Source organism: Chiloscyllium plagiosum, chromosome 7 (genome assembly GCF_004010195.1).
Source record: "Chiloscyllium plagiosum isolate BGI_BamShark_2017 chromosome 7, ASM401019v2, whole genome shotgun sequence".
NCBI classification, from domain to species: Eukaryota; Metazoa; Chordata; class Chondrichthyes; order Orectolobiformes; family Hemiscylliidae; genus Chiloscyllium; species Chiloscyllium plagiosum.
The window spans coordinates 15,045,118-15,072,129 of NC_057716.1; the positions used below are offsets into that span (position 1 = coordinate 15,045,118).

Consider the following 27,012-nt stretch of genomic DNA (forward strand, 5'->3'; position numbering starts at 1 on the left):
ATGAATATAAATCATACCAATGACCCGATAGGTGGGGACGACAAGAGATGTTATTTTATGTTGAACTTCTATTTATCAACAACTCAACCTAAGTTGGGTTTGTCTGGTGGGACTTTCATGGTCTGAATCACTCAAAATTACAGGACAAGTAATACATTGTGTGATTTTGAGTGAATCAGACCATGGAAGTCCCACAGACAAACCAAACTTAGGTTAAGTTGCTGATAATCAGAAGTTCAACTTAAATTAACATCTCCTGTCATCCCCGCCCTCACAAACAATCCTGTTTCCGTTGAATTGAAATGCTAATACAATCTTTACCCACCCTTCTTGCCTACAGCTCCTGTAGACTCATCAACTAATAGTTCACAAAGCACTGTGAATGACAGCTCTCAGAGGAGTCTATCACACGAAATGGCAGAGGAGGAGAGAGTCAATGGTAATGGTAACGTATCCAGGAGAGACTCTTACTAGTGGGGACAGAGAAATATGGTCTGAACTGCTCCCCCAGGCATCACTAGAATCAGACAGCAGCTTAAAAAATGGCACTCTTATCAAATCAGTCTGTGTGACAGTACTATTAGCAGCTTCTGCCTTTCTAGGGCTGAAAAATGACAAAGTTCACCAAATGTGAGCATCATGCTTCTGCGCTGCTTGACTGTCCCTACCATCAACTCCACTCTTTAGAATGCAGCCAACTTTGTCTTTCCCCTTTCGCCCATTTCTGAGAAAGGGGTTTGGCCCTGGGGGATATTACAGAGGGTGAAGGGGAACAACCACGGTTCTTCTAGTGACTGTTGTGGCCTTGATAAGTCATTGGTACGCTGGTCTAGAAACCATTGTCCACACTGTTAGCCCCACTGCATGGCAATTTATCCTGCCCCAGGATGTATTAGAAGACAAAGAACTGAGATTTAAATTGTGATATTTTGGGAAGTGTGGATGTACACTAATGCGTGTCTTTGTGTACACCAGTCGGTGAAAATAGACAGGCAGGTGCAGGAAGCAAATGGATACCAAATAGTACATCAGCCCTCATTTCAAAAAGCTTTGAGTTCAGAAATCAGAATGTCATATTGCAGTTATACGGGGCCAAAGTGAGACCTCACCTGGAATATTGCTTGCAGTTTTGGTCTCCCTCCCAAAAAAAAGATATATCTACCATAGAGGGAGGTTTACCAGGCTGATATCAGGGATGGCAAGACTGTAGTATGCAGAAAGATTCACCATATAGACCCAATTGAACTAAAATTTAGAAGGATCTGATTGAAAAGTATAAAATTCTAACAGGGTTGAACAGACTAGATACAGGGATTCCAGAACCGGGGACATGGTCTTAGGGTACAAGGTAGATCATTTCGCATCAAGGTGACGAAACATTGCTTCACTCAAAGGAGTGGTGAACCTGTGGAATTCTCCACCACCGTAAGCTGTGGAGGCCAAATCACTGAATATATTCAAGAAAGAGAGAGATAAAATTTTGGATTTTAAAGACATCAAGGGGTTTAGGAGAAATTGGGAATGTGGTGTTGAGATAGACAGTCAGCCGTGAGCACACTGAATGGTGGAGCAGGATGGAAGACCCAAATGACTCACTCCTGCTCCTGGATTCTACATTTCTATGAATTTCTTTGGAGCTGGGATTGCAATGCTGCTGTCATTTCACAGGGGTATTGCATGAGCAGCATTATCTAAGTGATTGGGGGATTCCATCGTATTGCTGTTGATGTTAGTAACGTTGCAGAAGCAACTCCAAGAAATCTTCCAGTAAAGGAAAGAGCAGTACTTACTTTCACTCTTTAATTATCCGACATTTAGGATTCTGAATATTCTTTGCTCCATTTGTTCTCTTCCCCTCATTTTTGTTTCAGATGAAGGAGCTGAGCACGAGTAGGATTCACTTTGGCGTTGAGATCATGATACAAGTGAAAAGGGAGGAAATTGTTATAAGAAGTAGAGACAAAAGATCATTCTGTACACACGCACACAACTGAATTGGCCTAGCGCATTCCAGAATCTAACTTGTTGTAGGTCATCAAGATTCACTACTCCAGGAAAGAACATCCATGTACAATGTGGTGCCACAGAACAAAAGGCATTTGAGTAAGCTACTGGAGCCTGGTATGTGCCTGTGGATCAATAATCCAGCAAAGACATCAAGTGGAGACAGACAGAAAAATGGCAAGAAAACAAAAAATACTTCTGCCATCACAATGACAACAGAATTTGCAGCATAAATTCTGTCTGAAGGCTGATTGCGCAGACAATACATTCTTCTTTTACAACAGTGGTATTTCTATGAATTTAAAATCACATCATTACAAAAAAAAATTGATTAATTTGTTTTGCTATATTCAATATTGTCAGACATTCCATTTGACTGAGAAGCGATTGATTGCAATAAATTGTTAACACAACTTCAATTGCTAGCCTTCTGGAATATTTATGTTAATGTTTTGTTCAGCTGGGCCTGACAATTCCAAAGAAAATAGGAAGACAATGTCATGTCTGCAGAGTTTTTGCCTGCAACCATACCACTATATTTATAATGCCACATAGTGGCTGCCCAACATAATAATTCTTCTTCAGATAACCACATTACCTTGAGTTAAAGCCAAAGTGATTTTAATTTTCAAGCCTGACGGAAACCTCCTTTAAGAGCCTGAATTGTCAATTTGGCTTAAAGAATGTGATTTACTCTCTTCAACAATTGCAATATTACACACTATCCGTAAATCTGTTAATATGTGCAGTTAATCCATTATCTCCCTGAAGGGATATTTTTGGTGTGCACAACTTTGTCAAATGTAACTTTAGTGAAAATAACGTCACAGCAAAGAATGAGAACTGAAGCCAGTAAACACTACAAAACATACTTTTGACAGGAAAAGACATTTATTTATCTGTTTTCAGAATAGCAAAGTGGTGTCCACATCATCGGTAATGATACTGTTAAAGTTATAGTCTAAATCCAAACATATGAATTAACAAGATAACGCAAACATCTTTACTATTAGGCTATTAGTAAATGAACAGTAAATTGCTGGTAGAAGAGACCATCTCAGCAGAGAATTTGAATGATAAATCTGAGCAGACAAGCTCACATTAATATCTTGAATGCAGAGCAAAATGAACATCAGTTCTAAATGACGTTAGAGAATATTTTATTTACAATTTTCACGAGAACCACAGAATTCATCAACTTATGTTAAAGGAGAGAATATTTACAAACTATAGAATCTCCCAGTTACAGTGAAATGTAGTCACGAGCCTCAGGTTTATATATGAATAAGTAGCGTCAATCCATTTTCTTTAATTGGAATGAGAGCTTGTGTTCAGACCAAGTTCAGTCTTTCAGAAGTTTCATTCCTAGTTAGTGTCGGAATCTTGAATCGTCATGGTATTCCTGGAATGAATAGAATGAAGACAAACTGAGTTGTTGATGATCGTGATCATAAGACAGTTTCTGACACAAATTCCCAGTATATACTCACATTTGAAGACACGTCAAGTGATGTTTCTGATGACTTAATACTCAACTGTTTAAAAAAAAAGATTCACTTGGTTATTGAAGGAAATCAATGACATACCTATCAACTGTTATTGAGTATTTAAATTATCTTTAAACCAAAGATTTCTCTGATTGTTAAACTATAAATGCAGAAATTTTAACCGTTTAAATTTGTAGACTCTGTGCATACATTTAATAGCTTAAAAATACAGAGCTGCCTCACACTTTAATATGACGCAGCTGAATCCAAGTTTCAACAGTTTATTTGCATCAGTAATTATTTGAGAATCTCAGATTAGGCTCACATTTTTAGATTAGATTCCCTACAGTATGGAAAGGGGCCCTTTGGCCCAACAAGTCCATACCAACTCTCTGATGAGTAACTCATTGCTCTACATTTACCCCTGACTAATGCACCTAACATTATGGGCAATTTAATGTGGTCAATTTACCTGACCTGCATATCTTTGGGATTATGGGAGGAAACCCACACAGACATGGGGAGAATGTGCAAACTCCACACAGTCACCCGGAGGCAGGAATCAAACTTGGGCCCCTAGTGCTGTGAGGCAGCAGTGCTAACCACTGAACTACCGTGCCACCCCCTGTTTAGCGAGTTCTCCAGTAATGTTTCTGTTGACTTGCTTTTGACCTGGAATATCCAGATTTATATGCTTAGCATTTTCAAAACAATGTTGATTTTTTTAGAATCAGCTGTAAACCAAAAGTTTGAACGATATCAGATTATAAATGAGGAAATGAAAACATTTTGAAGTTCGGGATTTGGATTCAGTTACTCTGTGATGAAGTGGATAATTCCTCTCCATACAATTACTGTTCTCCAGTAATCAATACAGCCCTGGTAGAGTTGTGGATGGCTAGAGTTTAATTTATAATAATGACAGAAATGTGGGCTCAACTCCTGCACCAGCTAAGGTAATTCTTGTCACCCACTTCCTCACCCTGCCTCATGGTGTAAAGCACAATTAGCAAGTCCTAGTCCATGAGGGTGTGAAATGAAGAGAAAATTAGATAATTATCTGACAAAATACCTCATCAATGCTCAAATTTGGAGAGTCCTCGAGTGATGTCTCTGCTGATTTGCTTTTCCACTGGAATAAAATATTCATATTTTTAAGTTTAGGATTTTGTAAATAATCTTGATTTTTGTAATCATCTTCCAACAAAAGGTTTAACTAATATTATAAATAGGAAGTGTAAACAGTTGAAGTTTCCAGGTCAGGATTGAGTGACTCAGTGCTGAAGTAGAGAAGTTCTGACCAGCCTTCTCTGGTTCTGCGACCATGAGACAGTGTAGCTATGATGTTGATGGATAGGTTAATGGAGGCTGCTATTCTGCACCAATTCAGATTTGTGCTGAATGGGCAGGTCCCTCCAGCACTGACCAGTGATTTTGTGTCTGCTACTGACGGAAATGTAAGAGTAACTGTCCTCCTAAAGGTATTGTTTGTACCTGTCCAGCTGTGTGAATGTTCAGCTGATTTTGTCTTCAGTAGGCTTTCTCTGAGTTTGTGTTTCAGCATCAGACTGTGGACAACTCCACCCCCTCACATACCTACCCCACAGTATCTCAACTTAAAATAAAGTGCCATCTCACTTGCCATTCTGACACGAGAGTTTTACATTTTTCATAATTCTGCTCAAGAAAATATTTTTACAATTTTCCCTGTTATACTCACATCCAGTGATTCTTCAGTTGACATCTGTTTTGATTTGGTTTTGACCTATATTAAAAAATTAATATTTTTTATATTTAGCTCAGTAAATCAACAAAAAATTTGATAGCCTATCTCAAATGATAAAACTTCAATTGTCCTGTTGAGTATAATTGTGAGGTTACCTCAATACTGTTTTCATTTGTTTCTGATGAGTCACTGTTGCTGTCCACCATCTTCAACCCTCGACACTCAACATCAACGTCAACAACCTCATCGGCAAAATACTCAACATGGCTTGTGCACAAACCTTTCACCTAGCAAAATAGAAGAGAGTTTTAAAAATATTATTGATTGGCAGCAAATTCTGCAAAAACAGTAGGAATTTCCATGATGTCGTTAAGTACACATAACCTTTCTATGATATAACTCAATATACTCCCTCCTTTTATTGTTTTGCTCCTTATACACGAGGGTTTGGTGTGACAATGGAACTCAAAACTTACTGCAGTCATTTTGGGATGGAAGTAACAGCTGGGGTCATCAAATTCCAGTCCAGAATTCTTGGAGCAGACGGTTTCCTTCACAGAGAATGTTAAATCCACGTTGTATGACAATTTCCCTGTGCGGTAAATCTATTGAGAGGAAAGCAGTTCATTAATGTCTGACTGTATCGGATATTCTTACTCTGAGCTGATTCACTCAGAGCCTAAGCGTAATTTAACATTCTGTTTCTGTTTATTAATCCATGTTGCACTGCACTCAGTAATATTCTTATGGATCAATGGTGCTGGAAGAGCACAGCAGTTCAGGCAGCATCCGAGGAGCTTCAGCTTGGATGCTGCCTGAACTGCTGTGCTCTTCCAGCACCATTGATCCAGAATCCGGTTTCCAGCATCTGCAGTCATTGTTTTTACCAATATTCTTATGGAGTTTAGAGAGTGAAACAGACTGAGACCAGGCCACACTTACATCCTTCACCCTTCTCCTGGTTATCCCACACAGATTGCTGGTCTTGGTGATTTGGTTCAGTTTTATAACAGACACTCTCAGAGCATCCTTAGGGCTCGGTATTCCTGTCGATAGAGAAAAGGATAAGTTGTACAAAACATTCCAGAATTCTTCAGCAAATTATTTTTCCACCTTGGTGATATCTGAGTGAGTGAACCTCATTGGCAATAACTCGTTGGTTGATGAGGAGCCGCTCTCTCTCTGGGACCTACCTGAGCAGTGGAGAATCTGCACTGCAGCAATGATGAGGAGGAAGGCTTTCATTCTGCCTCTTGTGTGATCAGCTGGCTGCTTTCTCAGAGTAAAGGAGCTGCTTCTCTCTCTTGCTCTGCCCTTTCCTTGCTGCGTTCAGTCTTTATATTCTCGCGCCTCCACCACAATCAAACACTGACTCATATTTACTCAGTTTGGTCCTGGGCAGGGGAAGCTGCTGCCAAGTAGCTCAAATATGGGCAGAGTTCCTCCCAGTATCGTCACCATGTTTAGGTTTAGTGGGATCAGACATTATTCCTCAGAATTTGAAATAATGATCTCAGTTAAAAGAAGACATGATCAGCAGTAATATTTAGAAGGTCACACTCTGTCCCCTAGAAATAGCTGCTGGAATTATTTTGATACAGGATCGGTGTCCTCATTTACAATATTTCCTGTACCAAACATTCCAGATGATCTGTTGTAAATACGGATACATTGCTTCAGCGATGCGTTTAACATAAAGAAGCATTTCAGTAAAAATGAGTTTTTGATTATTGTGCAACAATCTTATTCTGACATGTTTTTCTCCTTCCCAATGCTTCTTGATGGGGGTTTGGCTCCATGGTGACCAATGGCTGGCCTTTGACCCCGCTGTATCCATTTCCCATGTCTAGGCAGAAACTGCAAGTGTTGATCTCACTGTGGCGACCACTGCAAATGAAGCAAACTCACACAGACTCATCGCACAGCTCACAAATGAAAACATGAAGCACTCTTCAAATATGTTTGTAGCTAAGTTAAGCAAACTGAGCATCGGGTGAACACTCAAGCTGGCTACCTCTAGCCTGTGTACCTGGGTACCACATCCAACTGAACCTTTTCCTACTAGGCCATTGGCAGAGATAGAGTTTCTCCCCCTTCGACATTGTAGGTAAATCCACTAAGGATCTCACTTTGTTGTGTTTACTCGGGGTGACTCTGGCACTTGGCTCGTGCACCCTACCCTATGCGTTTTGTGACACAATGGTTCTGAACAGGTTTATATTCATATTACATTGGCTCCACCCAGTAAACATCAATATTTATTTAGAAGAAAGTGCTTGATATTTTCGATGTGGAAAGGTGGTAACTCGTCTAATTGAGTTGCAAAGAGGTGGAAAACTACATCTTTACTGCAGAAGATCGGAAATCCCTGGATGAAATGGATAAGGACTGTTTTGATTGTTTAGAAAATGGCGGGAAAACTTTGTAAACAGTATGGAGATATTGGATTACAAAAAGAACAGATTTAAAAATTCTTACAGCAGTAAATCACTACGGACTGACCAGTAATGCAATTTAAAGTTTTATTGAAGAGTTCAATAAAATGTAACATACAGAGAGAAAAATATTAAAGAAAATACTTGCTTATGAAACTCTACAAGTTAGTCAATGCATTTAAGTAAAAACAGCATTGGTTAAAAGAAAAATGCAAGAATAAAGAGCAGCTGATTTAAAGCAATATAGAAATGATACAGATATAAAATACCTTTACAACAATAATGTTACTCAGCATTTTGAGAAAAAATGGAAACAGATGTAATACTCCCAGCCATTTCAATGTTAGGGAAAGACTGTACTGACTACATAACTGGACGTCTGACAGCATCAGTCCTTAAGATACAGTGTTGTTTCAAAGTTAAATCCCAAGACTAGAACTGAACAAGTTAACAGGTTATCATATCCAGGGGTCAATTGCAGCTGATGTTCTTAACAGACAAAGCATTGAGAGTACAAACACTTTTATCCATGTCCTAAACAGTTTCAATAATTACTTTGATTTGTTACAGATGAAATTCTTGAATGAGCAAGATTTATTGGAAAAGAAGAATCCACAGATGACTTTTTTAAACTCCACTATAAATTAATGAAATACTTTAAAGATGAAACTTTGAAGTTAAAATTCATAAGTGTCAGAACTATTGTTGAAATTCTTGATGAAACGTTATCATATTTCTTCGAATCCAAGAAATATTTATCTTTGGAGAAAAAGCCAGAATGTTTTGTGGACAACTGTTGACAGGAGAGGACCAACACTGAGGTGTGTTTTGCCTCCAGCAGGGTATTTTTTACCTGATGCAGCAATGCTTATAATCCTTCGCTACATGAGAATCAGACATGAGTAACATGGTATTGACAGATCCAACAGATGTTTATCATGGCTCACTACTATCTAAAAATATTACTTCCACAGCACTTTGTTTCCTGGGTGAACATTAAGCTCTGAATCGTTGGATGTTGTTAGAGAGGATTCGCTTCAACAGACCAGTTACGTTCTGTGCCATCATTTATGGATAAAAGATCTACCAGATGATTAGATTCCCTACAGTGTGGAAGCAGGCCCTTCACTCCAACAAGTCCACACTGACGCTCCAAAGAGTGGCCTACCCAGACTCATTCCCCTAACCTATATTTACCCCTGCACCTATCACTATGGGCAATTTAGCATGGTCAATTCACCTGTCCTGCACATCTTTGGATTGTGGGAGGAAACTGGAGCAAACCCATGCAGACACGGGGAGAGTGTGCAAACTCCACACAGACAGTTGCCCAAGGGAGGAATTGAAGTCAGGTCATGCCACAATGAACTCAGATTTCTCCAGTTTCCTCATTTCCCCTCCCCTCACCTTGTCTCTGTCAAATCCCTCGAACTCAGCAGCGCCTTCCTAACCTGCAATCTTCTTCCTGACCTCTCCGCACCTACCCCACTCCGGCCTATCACCCTCACCTTGACCTCCTTCAACCTATCGCATTTCCAATGCCCCTCCCCCAAGTCCCTCCTTCCTACCTTTTATCTTAACCTGCTGGACACACTTTCCTCATTCCTGAAGAAGGGCTTATGCCCGAAACGTCGATTCTTCTGTTCCTTGGATGCTGCCTGACCTGCTGCGCTTTTCTAGCAACACATTTTCAGCCATGCCACAATGATGGTGTAGATTAAAGATCTACCAGATGATATTGTGGGGCGATTGCCTGAGCCAGCGGAGAAGGGTTCACTTATGAAAGAAATTTAGGAAAGTAAGTACCATCTAGATAAGATAGTGGAATAACAATAGTTTTGGGGTGGCACGATGGCTCAATGGTTCTCACTGCTGCCTTACAGCACCAGGGACCTGAGTTCAATCCTGACCTCGGGCGACTGTCTATGTGGAGTTCTCCCCATGTCTCCATGGGTTTCCTCCCACAATCCAAAGATGTGCAGGTTCGATAAATTGGCCATGCTAAATTGCCCACAGTGTTCAGGGATATGTGGGTTAGGTGCATTAGTTAGGGGGGAAATGTGGAACAATCAGTTAGGGGTCTGGGTGGGTTAGTCTTTGGAGGGTTAGTGTAGACTTGTTGGGCCTGTTTCCACACTCGAGGGATTTTTTTTTCTTAATCTACACAGCCTCACTCCCATTCTTTCCCTTTTAGCTTTAGTTGTTGCCTTCTCTGTCACCATGTCCTCTCACCCCTCCCCCCACCCCAGTGGGACTGTCTGTTCATTCCAGTCTGGCAGGAGACACACCATTGTTCTGCCATTCTCACATTTTGATCACTTAATCTGAACTATCAACATCCTTTCTCCCCCAGTTTCCTGATGAAGGGGTTTTGCCCAAAACATCAATTTTCCCGCTCCTCCGATGCTGCCTGACCTGCTGTGCTTTTCCAGCACCACGCTCTCAACTCCTTTCTCTCCCAGCATTCCACCCTACTTCCTCCCAACCATTATTGCATAAATGCTGTCCCCATCACACTTCACATTAGCTCTGATGAAGAGTCATCTAGACTCAAAACATTAGCTTGCTCTCTCTCTCTCTCTATGGATGCTGCCTGACCCATTGTGATCCCCAGCATCTTTTTGTTTCCAGTACAGATTCCAGCATCTGCAGTAATTTGCTCCTGCTTTCACACCGACCAATGTACTCATGAAGAGTATCCAAGAAATAAAAAAAAACTCCAGCAGAGAAGTGATCTACAGATCAGAATCTGAGTTAACAGTCCTCAAACAAAAGACTTACTGTGCTTCCAAGCGTGAAGAGAATGCTTTCTTAGAAAAGTGCAAGACATCAATATCACCTGCATTTGTAAAATCAAAGGCATGTGGGGAGATGGAGTAATGGTAAATGCAATGTAGTTCTGTATGTGATTGTATAATTGGTAAACTGTCCAGAGATTGCTTGGAGAGGAGATGTTGTCTAAGGTAATGGTACTGAAGAGGTTAATATTCATAGTACATTGATTTCCTCCAGTCTCCTGATGTACAGATCTGTTGACTTTCTCCAGCACTTTCTGTTTTTAATTTGAAAGTCTTGTTGAACTCAATGTCTAACCTGGAAACGTTGCAATCAGTTTTATATTAGAAAGTTTCAGAGAAGGTAAAACTCCCAAACTCTTCTCTCCCTCTCCACAATGTTCATAGATCTTCAGATTATTACCATCACATGGTATTCGGAGTTGATGATGGAGATATAATAAATATTTTTCTGCAGGACCTGTTTATTACCCTAAATTGTTTATTACCCTGAACTGTTTATTACCCTGAACTGATGTTTGTCATCTCCACACCTCACATCACTCAGTCTTGTCCTTTCCCCTTTTCCACAGGGACTGAGACCTACACACAGCCCCCGACAAGTGGGTAGGCAGGAAGTCATGACCACAGACCTCTCTACAACAGTCAATAAGCCCTCAGTCCAAAACAAATCTCTCGCAGACATACAGTCTTTGGGTTGAGACAGGAAGTTCTACTCTAGCTTTTGGCGGGAGCAGACATATCCGTACCAACTCCCAGAGGTGCTGGTAATTATGTCTGGTCAAATTTTTTGTAGGTATTGCAGTGGTGCAATAAACTTTCTCCTTATCTAAGAGATGTGTCTTGTGTGTGGATATTCCATTATGCTTTATCTTCCAGCTATATGTCCAAGACAGAGGCACATTGGTGAAAGCAAATTACCTGAGACATCCTTTACTCAGCACCACATACTGATAGAAATGGAAAATACCACAAGGTATGAGGAGTGGTCCTCTGGGAGAATACCACACAGAGAGGTTTTCCTTCATTGAATGTCAGAAACCCAGAGTCATGTTCTGTGCCTATCAGGGCAAGGAAAAAACAGAGAATGATCCCACACAAAGCAGAATTCCCACTCCTCTTTGTGTTGCTCTACTTTGCTTCTGGTGTTATAAAGTTTATTTCCTCACTTCCTGTTATGATCCAGACTTATAAAATATGGATTACATTTTCATGAAGAAATATCGATATCCATGCTGTGATGCAATGACAGGCGACCTGGCATTCTTTCTGTCTCTGTAACAATCCTGGGAGTGCTTTTTTTTTTAAAATGTGGATAAATATATGATATTGTTATTGTTGTTGTTGTTGTTGGGAGGACCACATTGGAGCCATTCACATTGTTTATCACCTTATGCCAAAACTATCAGTGCTGTGGTAAACCCCTGAAATACATGTGCCATGGTGTCATGTATTAAATCACTGTTCATGGTTGGAGGATCGAGTCCAAATTATTTCAGTCCTGCTGCCAATGCAGTGGTGTGATTGAAATTTATTGTGTGCATCTGTAAGAATCACTGATGTCACAATGCCAGCTGACTTTGAGAAGGAAACATTGACAGCGAGCAGAACCTGTGCCAGCTTCCTCATCACTGAAAGCAGAGGCCAGTCATCTGCAAGCGTAGGTGCTCCATGCAGAGAGTTGTTTTGGACTGAGGGCTTATTGACTGTTGTAGAGGCCTCTGTGGTCATGCCTTCCATCCTGCCCACTTGTTGGGGGCTGTGTGTAGGTCTCAGTCCCTGTGGAGAAGGGGAAAGGACGAGACTGAGTGATGTGAGATGTGGAGATGACAAATATCAGTTCAGGGTAATAAACAGTGAGCAGGTCCTGCAGAAAGGTATTTATAATATTTCCATCATCAACTTCAAATGCCATGTGATGGTGAAAATCATACAGTCATAGAAACCCCACTGTGTGGTAGCAGGACATTTGGCCCAACAAGTCCACACCGATGAATATCCCACCCAGACCCATCCCTTTAACCTATTACTCTACATTTAACCCTGACTAATGCACCTAACCTACACATCCCTGAACACTATGGGCAATTTAGCTTGGCCAATTCAACTAATCTGCGCATTTCTGGACAATGGGAGGAAACCAGAGCACCTGGAGGAAACCCACGCAGACATGGGGAGAACATGCAAATCTGAAGATCTATGGGCACTGTAAAGTGGGAGAGAAGAGTTTGGGAGTTTTACCTTCTCTGAAACTTTCTAATATAAAAACTGATCTGCAACTCTTTTCAGGTTAGACATTGAATTCAACTTAAACCAGACTGCAGTTGTAAAAACAAAGTTTTGGAGCGCTCAACACATCTGGTAGCATCTCTGGAGGTGGATCTTCATATCAGACTTGAAACATTGACTCAGTTTGGATCTTCACAGAAAACAAGGTCTTTTCCCTGGGGTGTGCGAGTCCAGAACGAGAGGGCATAGGTTTAGGGTGAGAGCGGAAAAATTTAAAAGGGACCTAAGGGGCAACTTTTTCACGCGGAGGGTGGTGTGTGTATGGAATGAGCTGACAGAGGAAGTGGTGGAAGCCGATACAATTACAACATGTAAAAGGCATCTGGATGGGTGTATGAATAGGAAGGGTTGAGAGGGATATTGGCCAAGTGCTGGCAAATGGGACTGGATTAATTTAGGATGTTTCATTGGTATGAAGTGTGGCGCACCAATCTCTACACTGCTGAAGCCAGGTGCCAACTCGCACGCACCTCCTCCTCCTGTCCCCTCGATCATGGCCTCACTTTCCATCACCAAACCATCATCTCCGAGACCATCCACAACTTCATCATCTCTGGGGATCTCCCATCCACAACCTCCAACCTCATTGTCCGTGAACCCAGCACTGCTCGATTCTACCTCCTACTTGAGATTCACAAACCTGACTACCCTGGTTGACCCATTATCTCAGCCTGTGCCTGTCCCACCAAACTCGTCTCTTCCTATCTCGACACCGTCCTGTCCCCCTCAGTCCAGGAACTCCACACCTACGTTCATGAGCCACCCATGCACTTCACCTCTCCAAGATTTTCGTTTCCCCAGTCCCCAACGCCTCATCTTCACCATGGACATCCTGTCCCTGTACAAATCGATCCGTCACAACGAAAGTCTCCAAGCCCTCCATTTCTTCCTCTCACACCGTCCCAACCAGTACCCTTCCACCGACACCCTCATCTGCCTGGCTGAACTGGTCCTCACCCTCAACAACCTTTCCGTCCAATTCTCCCACTTCCTCCAAACCAAAGGGGTAGCCACGGGCATCCGCATGGGACCCAGCTATGCTTGCCTGTTTGTTGAATATTTGGAACGGTCCATCCTCCGCAGTTACACCAACAGCACCCCTTGGCTATTCCTCCGCTACATCAATGATGGTATAGGCGCCGCCTCGTGCTCCCACTCATTGGTATGAAGTGTGGCGCACCAATCTCTACACTGCTGAAGCCAGGTGCCAACTCGCACGCACCTCCTCCTCCTGTCCCCTCGATCATGGCCTCACTTTCCATCACCAAACCATCATCTCCGAGACCATCCACAACTTCATCATCTCTGGGGATCTCCCATCCACAGCCTCCAACCTCATTGTCCGTGAACCCTGCACTGCTCGATTCTACCTCCTACTTGAGATTCACAAACCTGACTACCCCGGTTGACCCATTGTCTCAGCCTGTGCCTGTCCCACCAAACGCGTCTCTTCCTATCTTGACACCGTCCTGTCCCCCTCAGTCCAGGAACTCCACACCTACGTTCATGAGCCACCCATGCACTTCACCTCTCCAAGATTTTCGTTTCCCCAGTCCCCAAAGCCTCATCTTCACCATGGACATCCTGTCCCTGTCCACATCGATCCGTCACAACGAAAGTCTCCAAGCCCTCCATTTCTTCCTCTCACACCGTCCCAACCAGTACCCTTCCACCGACACCCTCATCTGCCTGGCTGAACTGGTCCTCACCCTCAACAACCTTTCCAACCAATTCTCCCACTTCCTCCAAACCAAAGGGGTAGCCACGGGCATCCGCATGGGACCCAGCTATGCTTGCCTGTTTGTTGAATATTTGGAACAGTCCATCCTCCGCAGTTACACCAACAGCACCTCTTGGCTATTCCTCCGCTACATCAATGATGGTATAGGCGCCGCCTCGTGCTCCCACGAGGAGTTTGAACAGCTCATCAACTTTACCAACACCTTCCACCCTGACCTCAAATTCTCCTGGACCATCTCAGAAACCTCCCTCCCTTTCCTAGACCTCTCCATCACCGTCTCTGGTGACTGACTAACCACAGATGTATACTACAAGCCCACCAACTCCCACAGCTATCTAGACTATACCTCCTCTCACCCTACCCCCTGTAAAAATGCCATTCCTTATTCCCAATTCCTCTGCTTCCACTGTATCTGTTCCCAGGATGACCAATTCCACCTCAGAAAGTCCCAGATGGCCTCCTTCTTCCATGATCACAACTTCCCTTCCCATGCGGTTGATGACACCCTTCACTTCACGCACCACCGCCCTTGAACCCCACCCCTCCTGGCACAACAAGGACAGAGCCCCTCTGGTCCTCACCTTTCACCCCAACAACCTCCGCATACAATGTATCATCCTCCGCCATTTCCGCCACTTCCGCCACATCGAAACGGACCCCACTACCAGGGAAATATTTCCCTCCCTACCCTATCAGCATTCTGAAAAAACCATTCCCTCTGCGACTCCCTTGTCAGGTCCACACCCCCCACTAGCCCACACCCCATTCTTGGCATCCTCCCCTGCCACCGCAGGAAGTGCAAAATCTGCCCCCACACCACTCCCCTCACCTCCATCCAAGGCCCCAAGGGATCCTTCCACATCCATCAGAAATTCACCTTTCCCTCTACCAATGTCATCTACTGCATCTGTTGCACCCGGTGTGGTCTCCTCTACATCAGGGAGACAGGACGCTTTGTTGTGGATTGTTTCAGCGAATATCTCTGGGACACCCGCTCCCACCAAACCTACTGCCCTGTGGCTGAACACTTCAACTCCCCCTCCCACTCCGTCATGGACATGCAGGTCCTGGGCCTCCTCTACCGTCAAACTATTGCCACCTGAAGCCTGAAGGAGGAATGTCTCATTTTTCGCATTGGGATCCTGCAACCACTCAGGATAAATGTAAATTTGAACAGCTTCCTCATTCCCCCCCACCCCACATTATCCCAGTCCCAAGAATCCAACTCGGCACCGCACTCCGGACCTGTCCATCACTTCCCCCTCTGACCTATCACCTACACCCTTACCTTCATCCACCTATTGCTTTCTCAGCTATCTCCCCCAACCCCACTCCCATTTATCTCTCAACCCCGACCCACAAGCCTCATTCCTGATGAAGGGCTTATGTCCAAAACGTCGATTCTCCTGTTCCTCAGATGCTGCCTGACCTGCTGTGCTTTTCCAGCACTACACTCTCGATTCTGATCTCCAGCATCTGCAGTCCTCACTTTCTCCAATTTCATTGGCATGGACAACTTGGACCGAAGGGTCTGTTTCTGTGCTGTACATCTCTTGAACTCTATGGACTCTATCTGTTGAGTTTCTCCAAAACTTTTGGTTTCTTCTTTTTTGTCAGAGTTCCAGCATTCTCAGTATTTTGTTTTTAGTTGAAGACTTCAGAATTGTTCATTGATGCCCTTTGTGGTTTACCTCATATTTCTCTGCATAACATATATCCAGATAGTCAGATTTTATGAGTCTGATATCTTAAAGTTTATTTACAATATTAACTCCTTCTAAGAGTACAATATCACAGATTTACATACATAGTCTGGAATCTGTGCTTATAGATGATACTGTATATTGTACTCAGACAGTCAACTGTCTACATTGGCTCCATTACACAGAAAGAGTGACTGAAGGCAAGGTAGATAACTTTGTGTTGGAATTTCATATAGGATAGAGGCCTGTCTCATCTGTACTGCATCACATAATACAACACACTCATCCTCTTAGACATTTCCTTGCATTTTCTGAGTACGTGTTTCTGCAGTGCAGACACACAAATCCAGCAGCAAGGAGGCAAATTAAATAGAATTCAGTTGTGACATTGAATGAGTCCCAGGTTTTCCATGCTATGTTCTTGCTTGTATAAATAGTTTAAAGTAGATTTTTTTCTAACAGGTTGTAATAGTTCATCATTTACTGTAAGATAATTCTGAAAGGAATTATTGTGTACTGATAATAAATCTGATAACTATGTCTACACAAATTCACAAATTTATGCCAAATCCATTGCACTTTTGAAAAGAAAGTGCTAAATCCCACTTGGAACTCTATCCTGCTTTCTTCTGGGCGGCACGGTGACTCAGTGGTTAGCACCGCTGCCTCACAGCACCAGGGATCCAGGTTTGATCCCAGCCTCAGGCGACTGTTTGTGTGGAGTTTTCACATTCTCCCCGTGTCTGCGTGGGTTTCCTCTGGGTGCTCCGGTTTCCTCCCAAAATCCAAAGATATGCAGGTTAGGTGAGTTGGCCATGCTAAATTGTCCCATAGTGTTAGGTGCATTAGTTCGAGGTAAATGTAGGACAATGTATCTGGGTGGGTTACTCTCCAGAGGGTTGGTGTGGCATTGTTGGGCCAAATGGTCTGTTTCCACACTGTAGGGGATCTAATCTATATCTATTACATAGAGCTTTGTATATGTTTTATTTTTCAGTCACAGTGACTGCCAATAAAGGTAATATCACCATTGTCTCACTGTCTCATTAGAGAGAGAGAGACAGAGACAGAGAAAGAAAGACAACTGATGGTCATGATTTAATCTGAGGATCATACCTCAGGCAACCAGTGAGATTGAGAAGGTGGGACCTTCATGGTAACCTCAGCCAGTGTGAGAATTTAATCCACGTTGGAAGTGTAACTCTGCTTTCCCATCTAGCCAACTAAGCCTTCTTTAAAGTTTTGTACCTGTATGGTCTCAAACCACCAAGCTCTCAATTAACAACAAAATGCATTAGCCAGTTTTGCCATGGGGACTGAGAAGACAGTGAGGGATGGGGTAAAATGCACACAGAAAAAAAATAAAAAGCATTTCAGATATTGGGATTTACTTGAGTTGTGAAATTGGAAGAGGGGTTCTGAGGGTGACACTGTAGGCTTCCCTTACTGTCTCACTGAACGCGAGGAGCGTCAGGATTCTAACTTCCCACAATGAGATTATTTTTCTGATTTGGCAGTTCCTCAGCTCCCCACATGGCGGCAGCTCTGAGTGAGTGTGTCAGTGAGGACTGGAAGCACTCAATGCTGAGCTCTTCTCATTACTGTGTGTTTGTCTCAGGGAAAGAGGAACTGGAAAGAGTTTAGGCTTGTCAGAAAACACGTAAATATGTGGCCAGGAAGCGTTTATGATGAAGTAAGATTATTTTCAGACCTCCAAACTCCGAATATTTACTTTCATAATCTTATAACAGAATTAACACTATTGCTGGTAAATTATTCAGTTCTGGTGTAAATTAAGCTGTCAGGATTGAAAATCTCTATTCGTCCCAATCCTTTTGCTATTTATTTTAGAATTTCAGATTTAATTTAACCATGCCATTTAGTATCTCTAATGTTGTACCTCAGTCATATCTCCTGTCAAAGCTGGATACTTTTTTCCTCATCGTTCATTTCACCAGCAAGAGGAATAATTTTAATAATTCTTCTCTGCACAGACTCCTGGGTTTGAAAGCCCCAACTGAGTCTTGTTGACCGTAAATGGCAAAGCAATTTAAAAAAGACTAAACACATCGATACTTTCTTCATGGTGAAAAATTAAAGACTGGTAGCTTCAAAACATAAGGTTTGTATTCAGCAGGTATTTTAATGAGCATTTGTGTCTGTCAACCTTGGGAATCAGGGAAAGCACTCTCCTTAATTGGAGTCATACCTAACACAAAGAGAATGATGGCTGTCTGGTGGAGGCTAGTCCTGTCAGTCCCAGGACATATCCACTGGCGTTTCTTTGGGTTATGTCTTAGACTTCATCAGTGAGCTTTCCTCCAACATAGCATCCGAAGAGGAGATGTTTACTTTCATGACTTACTAGAGTGGCATAGATCATAGAACATTACAGCGCAGTAGAGGCCCTTCAGCCCTCGATGTTGCACCAATCTGTGGAGCAAATCTGAAGCCTATCTATCTTACACGATACCATTTTCATCCACATGTTTATCCAATGACCATTTAACTGCCCTTAACGTTAGCAAGTCTACTACTGCTGCAGGCACCGTGTTCCTATTCTCCTACTCTCTGAGTAAATAAACTACCTCTGACATCTGTCATACATCTATCACCCCTCAATTTAAAGCTATGTCCCCCTGTGCTAGCCATCATCATCCAAGGAAAAAGACTCTCACTGTCCACCCTATATAACCCTCTGATTACCTTATATTTCTCAATTAAGTCACCTCTCATCCTTTTTCTCTCTAACGAACACAGCCCTCAAGTCCCTCAGCCTTTCCTCATAAGACCTTCCCTCCATATCAGGAACCTCCTAGTAAATCTTCTCTGAACACTTTCCAAAACTTCCACATCTTTCCTATAATGCAGTGACAAGAACTGTACGTAATACTCCAAGTGCAGCCGCACCAGAATTTTGTACAGCTGCAGCATGATCTCATGGCTCCAAAACTCAATTCCCTCTACCAATAAAAGCTAACACATTGTATGCCTTCTTAACAAGTCAGGCAGCATCCAAGGAGCAGGGGAATCGACGTTTAGGGCATAAGCCCTTCTTCAGGAATGGAGGAAGAGAGCTTCTTCAAGGAAGGCATCCTTGCAAGAGGGTTCGCAGTAGGTTAAAATCAACTAGGAGAAAGTGAGGACTGCAGATGCTGGAGATCAGAGCTGAAAAATGTGATGCTGGAAAAGCGCAGCAGGGCTTATGCCCAAAACATCGATTCTCCTGCTCATGGGATGCTGCCTGACCTGTTGCGCTTTTCCAGCAACACATTTTTCAGCTCTGATCTCCAGCATCTGCAGTCCTCACTTTCTCCTGCCTTCTTAACAACCCTTGAGGAGAAAGTGAGGTCTGCAGATGCTGGAGATCAGAGCTGGAAATGTGTTGCTGGAAAAGCGCAGCAGGTCAGGCAGCATTCAGGGAACAGGAGAATCGACGTTTTGGGCATAAGCCCTTCTTCAGGAATGAGGAAAGTTTGTCCAGCAGGCTAAGATAAAAGGTAGGGAGGAGGGACTTGGGGGAGGGGCGTACTACTTGCGGAGCGTTTCAGAGAACACCTCTGGGACACCCGGACCAACCAACCCAACCACCCTGTAGCTCAACATTTCAATTCCCCCTCCCACTCCTCTGCAAATTTACTAACCCATCCTTCTACAAACTCATCTAGATCATTTATGAAAATGACAAACAGCAATGGCCCCAAAACAGATCCTTGCGGTGTACCACCTGTAATTGAACTCAAGATGAACATTTCCAATCATGCACTACCTTTTGTCTTCTTTCAGCTAGCCAATTTCTGATCCAAACCACTAAATCACCCACAGTCCTATGCCTCCATATTTTGTGTAATAGCCTACCGTGGGGAACCTTATCAAATGCCTTACGGAAATCGACATCAACCACTTTACCCTCATCCACCTGTTTGGTCACCTTCTGAAAGAACTCAATAAGGTTTGTGAGGCATGATCTACCTTTCACAAAACTGTGTGCTGTATATCTCTATGACTCTAATCAACCTATTCCTCTCTAGATCATTATAAATCCTATCTCTTATAACCTTTTTCAACACTTTATCCACAACCGAAGTAAGGCTCACTGGTCTGTAATTACCAGGGTTCTCTCTCCTCCCATTCTTGAACAAGGAGACACCATTTGCTATCCTCCAGTCTTCTGGCACTATTCCTGTAGAAAATAACAACATAACGATCAAAGCCAAAGGATCTGCAATCTCCTGGCTGGCTTCCCAGAGAATCCTAGGAAAAATCCATCTGGCCCACGGGACTTATCTATTTCCACACTTTTCAGAATTGCTAACATCTCCTCCTTGGGAACCTCAATCCCATCCAGTCTAGTAGACTGTATTGCAGTATTGTCCTCGACAACATTGGCTTTTTCCAGTGTAAATACCGATAAAAAATATTCATTTAGCGCTTCCCTTTCTCCTCGGACTCCATGCACAACTTCCCACTACTATCCTTGATTGGCCCTAATCTTACTTTAGAAATTCTGTTATTCCTGATATGCCAATAGAAAGCTTTAGGGTTTTCCTTGATCCTATCTGCTCGTGACTTCTCATGTCCCCTCCTGGCTCTTAGTTCTCTCTTTAGGTCTTTCCTGCCTAACTTGTAACTCTCAAGCACCCTAAATGAGCCTTCACATTCTCATCCTAACATAAGCCTTCTTCTTCCTCTTGACAAGAGATTCAACTTCTTTAGTAAATCATGCTCCCTCACTCGACCACCTCCTCCCTGCCTGACAGGTATATACTTATCAAGTATACACAGTAGCTGATCCTTGAATAAGCTCCACATTTCAATTATGCCCATCCCTGCAGTTTCCTTCCCCATCCTATGCATCCTAAATCTTGCATAATCACATCATAATACCCTTCCCCCAGCTATAACTCTTGCCCTGTGTTATATACTTATCCTTTTCCATTGCTAACGTAAATGTAACCAAATTGTGGTCACTATCACCAAAGTGATCACCTACCTCCAATTCTAACACCTGGCCAGGTAATTACCCATTACCAAATCTAGGTAACTACCCTGTTACTCTCACTCCTATCCAGAATGATCCTTGCTATCCTTTCGTCTACATCTCAGGAATTATCGGAGACCAATAGAAAACTCCCAATTGATGACTTCTCCTTTCCTGTTTCCAACCTCAGCCCATACTACCTCAGTAGATGAGTCCTCAAACATCCTTTCTTCCACCTTAATACTGTCCTTGACTAATGCCACATCTCCCCCTCTTTTACCATTTTCTCTGTTCTTACTGAAACATATAAATCTCAGAACTTGCAACAACCATTCCTGTCCCTGCTCTATCCATGTCTCTGAAATGGCCACAACGTCAAAGATTCAGGTACCAACCCATGCTGCAAGTTCACCCACTTTATTCCGGATGCTCCTGGGATTGAAGCAAACACAGTTCAAACCACCTTCCTGCTTACTAGTGAATTCTTGCGACCTTGAAACTTTATTTCTGACCTCACTAATCTCAACCTCCTGGATACTGGAACTACAATTTAGGTTCCCACCCCCCAGCTGAATTAGTTTAAACCCTCCCGGCGAGCATTAGCAAATCTCCCCCCAAGGATATAGGTGCTCCTCTGGTTCAGGTGTAGACCATCCTGTTTGTAGAGGTCCCACTTACCCCACAATGAGCCCCAATTATCCAGGTATCCGAAACCCTCCCTCCTGCACCATCCCTGTAGCCACATGCTCAACTCCTCTCTCTCCCTATTCCTTGCCTCGCTAGCACCTGGTACGGGCAACAAACCAGAGACAACAGGTCTGTTTGTTCTAGCACTAAGCTTTCTCCCTAGCTCCCTGACTTTCTGCCTTAAATCTCCATCCTTTTCCAACCTATGTTATTCGTGCCTATGTGGACCATGACTTAGGGCTCCTCCCCCTCCCCCTCAAGGATCCCGAAAACACCTTCTGAGACATCATGAACCCTAGCACCTGGGGAGGCAACACACCAACCGTGAGTCTTTCTCATTCCCACAGAACTTCCTATCTGTCCCCTTAACAATGGAGTACCCAATGACTAATGCTGTGCTCCTTTCTCCCCTTCCCTTCTGAGCAACAGGGACAGATTCAGCCAGAGACTTATACCCCATGGCCTCCCCCTGGTAAGTCATCCCCCTCAACAGTATCCAAAACAGTATACTTGTTATTGAGGGGAACAGCCATAGGGGATCCCTGCACTGCCTGCCGGTTCCCTTTCCGTCCCCGACTGTAACGCATCTGCCTCTTTCTTGCACCTGAGGTGTGACTACCTCCCTGTAACTCCTCTCAATAACCCCCTCCGCCTCCTTTATCAAGTATACACAGTAGCTGATCCTTGAATAAGCTCCACATTTCAATTATGCCCATCCCTGCAGTTTCCTTCCCCATCCTATGCATAATCACATCATAATACCCTTCCCCCAGCTATAACTCTTGCCCTGTGTTATATCCAGTTCCCTAACGTGGTTTCCAAGGAACTGGAGTTGGGTGCACTTCCCGCAGATGAAGTCAACAGGGACACTAGTGGTGACCCTGACCTCCCACATTCTGCAGGAGGAACATTCAATTGCCCTAACCTCCATTCCCACTATTCTAAATTCTCAGTAAGACTGTAGAAAAGTAAAGAATAAAACAAGGCGAGTTACCTTCCCAATCTGATGCACAGAACCTTTTGTTTTGATTAGAGGAGGAGGATGGGTGGGAGATATTATCTCAGTAGTGTTTCGGGTAATGCAACCACACAACTATATTACTTCACTTACTCAGCAGTCCCATGTCTGCTCCTGCTCAGCGTGTGCTCCGCCTAGTCACAAGGTAAGTTTTTAAATGAGTGATTCACCTTCCCATCAGCCCCCTGGTCAACGTTCCTGCTCTTCCTGCTGCTTCCTGCATGCTGTAGATCAAACCTCACTATTTCGAGAGTTGTCACAAAAGTTAAAGAGTTTATAAAAGTATGCAAGATTACCTGTCCTTTTAAATCCAGGTTAACAGAAAATGCAAACCAGGTTTCTATGCTGAACAAGAACAACTAATTATTATGAAGAAATAGATTTTGACGACAGGTAAAATGAATATGAATTGCCACCATATATTGGGCGGCACGGTGGCACAGTGGTTAGTACTGCTGCCTCACAGCGCCAGAGACCCGGGTTCAATTCCCGCCTCAGGCGACTGACTGTGTGGAGTTTGCACGTTCTCTCCGTGTCTGCGTGGGTTTCCTCCGGGTGCTCCGGTTTCCTCCCACAGTCCAAAGATGTGCAGGTCAGGTGAATTGGCCATGCTAAATTGCCCGTAGTGTTAGATAAGGGGTAAATGTAGGGGCATGGGTGGGTTGCGCTTCGGCGGGTCGGTGTGGACTTGTTGGGCCGAAGGGCCTGTTTCCACACTGTAATGTAATGTAATCTAATCTAATCTAATCTAACTCTACAAGATAAAACTTTGCCCCTTTATAGAACCCCGACACACATACAGAAAGACCGCCAAAAAATGGTTTTACGGGAAGGGAAAAATTGGGGAAGCAATTCAATGGTCCCTGTGCAGTGTTTGGTGAGTTGACCATTTTGGCTTGTCAGAGCTTGTTGTTTATTGACCTGTCTTTTTCTCTCTCTCTTTCAGTGCTTTTCTTTGCTGGCAGGACACAAAGCAACTGTTTTGCAAATTATAAACCTCTGATTTATTGGTGAAAAGCAACAGATTACAGCAACTGGTTAGAGAAAATATAAATTTGTTTCCTTGAGGCTTTGTGTATTTTTTTAATGCAGAGACAGGGCACTAACTCTCCTACCAAAGGTTCAAAGACTTCACTCCTGTAAATTTTCCCAGCGAGCTGGGAGCCAATCAAATAAATGTTGGCAGGCAGACAGCATTAGTCATCAACACCTAATCACAGCTGAACAAACCAATCAGCTACTCGTTGTTGGCCGAATGTGATTTTGTACACACACCGTGGTGGCGGTTTGTCTGCAATTAATCTTAGGCCTGTTGAACAAACACCAGTATAAATAGCATTACACTAATTGCTGGTTGTTTGTTCTTAAAATGTATGGTGAATCCTTCCAAGATCCTTGATCTTAAGATAGTCCTTTTCCCATTTCAGCCCACAATCAAAAATATAGAAAAATAAACATATATGGTCTCAATAATGTTAATACTTTTCACAGTATCTCAGATACTGAAACAAAAACAGAAAATACTGGAGAAACTCAGCAGGATCTGTGGAAAGAAATCCAAGTTAACGTTTCTAGTCCAGTGGCTCTTCATCACAGCAGTCAGTAACTATTTAGACTGAAAACTGAGAGAGAGGGGCAGAAGGATAGAGGTGAGCAGATAGATAGAGTCAGAGTCCAAAGAGAGAGAGATATTAATGGGTAGGTAAATTTAGAGATTATGGATAGCAGGTCAGGACAGAAGTAAAGCTGGATGAGCGACAATGAAGAGCTCAGAGTGAGAAAATGGGCTAGCTTTACTAAATGCCACCCATTTAATGTAATAATGGGTTTTGGAGTTCATGGAAATGGGTGACTATACTAAAAGCAATCCATGTCATAAAGGACCAGGTGTGGAGTGGTTAAAAACAACATGGAAGGATGAAATCAGGCTCTAAAGTTATTGGGCTGGATGTCGAGTCCTAGAGGCCGTAGGGTTCTCAATTCATAAATGAGATGTTGATCTTCAAGCTTGTGCGAAGGCTCACAGGAACAGTACAGCCAGCCTTCGAGAGAAACGTTGGCATGTGAAACGGTGGTGTGTTGGAGTAGCAGGCAAATGGAAACTCAGGGTCATTTTACTGTTCCGCAAAGTGGTCACCCAGCCTGTGCTTTGTCACCCCAGTGTAGACCAGACCACATTGTGAACAGTGAATATCGTAGATTGAGTGAAGTACAGGTAAATTGCTGCTTCATCTTGGATAGTGAGGAGTGCAGAGGTACAAGGGCAAGTATGACACCTTCTGCAACGGCATGGGAAGGTGCCTCAAAGAGTGCAAGAACAACTAAGAGGTTCATTAGCCTCCTGGACAAAGCAGTCTGCTTGATCTACACCCCATCCACCAATTTAAAACTCCACCACTGTTGCATTGTGGCAACAGTGAGCACTATCTATCATGTGACCTGCAGCAACTCACCAAGCCCTCTCTGATAATGCCTTCCAAACTGACAATCTTTAACATCTGCAAGATCATGGGAACTTCACCACCCTGCAATTACCCCTCCGAACCACACAGCATCCTGACTTTGGAATGTACTTTGTCATGTACCTGCACACTCCTCACCATCCAAGGCACCAGGTGAAGCAGCAATTTACCTGTACTTGACTTTTTCTTCACTCTCACTGCATCAAAATCCTGGAACTCCCCACCTTACAGCTCTGTGGGTGTATATCTACCCTCAAGGACTGTAGACATTCAAGAGGCATCTCACTACCAGCTTCTCAAGAGTTATTCAGCAATTCAGAAATAAATTATGGTTTTATGTCAGATTTTAATGAAGATTTAAATTGAAGGATGGGATGCTGATAAAGAGGACAGCTTTGTCCTTACTGAGCATTATTGGAACTGTACTCATTGAGACAAGTGGAGAGTGTTTTATCTAACTCTTGATCTGCATGTTGTAGATGTTGGATAGACCTCGAGGAGACAGGGAATGAGTTACTTGCTATAGAATTCCCAACTTCTGACCTTCTCATGTAGACACAACATATATACGGCTGGTTCAGTTCAACTTCCATTCCATGGTAACCCCCAGGATGTTGACAGCGAGTGATTAAGATATGGTTAATATTATTTTGCAAGAAGTGGTGATAGTTAGATTCTCTCTTGGTGAATCTGGTCATTGTCTGGCCCTCATGTGGGAAAAAATATATATTTGCCACTTATCAGCACAAACTTGGATGTGGTCCTGGTCTTGCTTCATGTGGGCAGACTGTTTCAACACCTTGAAATTTATGCTGCTGTTAAACATTCTGAAATTATCAGTGAATATCCCCATTTCCAGCCTTGTGATGGAGGGAACATCATTGATGAAGCAGTTGAAGATATTTGGGTGTGGGATACTGTGCTGAGCAACTCTGTTGCAATGTTTTAGGGCTGGACCTCCAAAAATCACAACCACCTTCTTCCATTCTTTCAACTTTAAGAAAGTTCTGGGATTTGCATATGAAAGAACTGAAACCAACATGCCCATTCTAAAAGTTGAGAGACTTAACAAACAACCCAGGTCTTTTTCAATATATAATTTCAGTTACATCACACTGTAAACGTTTGCTGTAAGTTTTGTGTCCTATGATCTTATACTCCACAACCACCTGATGAAGGAGCAGCGCTCCAAAAGGTAGTGCTTCCAAATAAACCTGTTGGACTATAACTGGTGTTGTGTGATTTTTAACTTTGTACACCCCAGTCCAATACCGGCACCTCCAAATCATGTCTGTCATTGTAAGTATGGTACCAGCAAATGGAGAGATTCCCTCTGATTCCCATTGACCAAAATTGGAGGTGTAGTGGACAGCGAAGAGGGTTACCTCAGATTACAACAGGATCTTGACCAGATGGGCCAATGGGAGGAGAAGATGGAGTTTAATTCAGATAAATGCGAGGTGCTGCATTTTGGGAAAGCAAATCTTAGCAAGATTTATACACTTAATGGTAAGGTCCTAGGGAGTGTTGCTGAACAAAGAGACCTTGGAGTGCATGTTCATAGCTCCTTGAAAGTGGAGTCGCAGGTAGATAGGATAGTGAAGAAGGCGTTTGGTATGCTTTCCTTTATTGGTCAGAGTATTGAGTACAGGAGTTGGGAGGTCATGTTGCGGCTGTACAGGAC

At 43.0% G+C, this 27,012-nt stretch overlaps 2 protein-coding genes across 10 annotated transcripts in view; one reads left to right on the top strand and one right to left on the bottom strand.

Moving 5' to 3' along the window:
- nme9 (NME/NM23 family member 9) overlaps positions 1–2,402 on the top strand; it is a 65,681-nt gene extending 63,279 nt beyond the window's left edge. For 4 of the 7 annotated variants that reach the window (XM_043693083.1, XM_043693086.1, XM_043693084.1 and 1 more), the window contains 2 exons: positions 341–445; positions 1,872–1,990. In XM_043693083.1, coding sequence (XP_043549018.1) covers positions 341–445; positions 1,872–1,894 — 128 coding nt within the window. In that variant the 3' untranslated portion in view covers positions 1,895–1,990. Of the gene's footprint in view, positions 1–340; positions 446–1,871 lie in introns of all 7 variants that reach the window. The other 3 variants (XM_043693087.1, XM_043693090.1, XM_043693091.1) reach the window with 3 other exon arrangements.
- A 474-nt stretch (positions 2,403–2,876) lies between these two features.
- Positions 2,877–27,012, bottom strand: part of LOC122551982 (secreted phosphoprotein 24-like) — a 31,669-nt gene continuing 7,533 nt past the window's right edge. The window contains exons 1-8 of one of the 3 annotated variants that reach the window (XM_043694544.1): positions 6,411–6,558; positions 6,160–6,263; positions 5,694–5,822; positions 5,373–5,504; positions 5,212–5,256; positions 4,564–4,623; positions 3,495–3,539; positions 2,877–3,406 (exon numbers count right to left, since the gene is read on the bottom strand). In XM_043694544.1, coding sequence (XP_043550479.1) covers positions 3,374–3,406; positions 3,495–3,539; positions 4,564–4,623; positions 5,212–5,256; positions 5,373–5,504; positions 5,694–5,822; positions 6,160–6,263; positions 6,411–6,462 — 600 coding nt within the window. In that variant the 5' untranslated portion in view covers positions 6,463–6,558 and the 3' untranslated portion in view covers positions 2,877–3,373. Of the gene's footprint in view, positions 3,407–3,494; positions 3,540–4,563; positions 4,624–5,211; positions 5,257–5,372; positions 5,505–5,693; positions 5,823–6,159; positions 6,264–6,410; positions 6,559–27,012 lie in introns of those variants that run through there. The other 2 variants (XM_043694545.1, XM_043694546.1) reach the window with 2 other exon arrangements.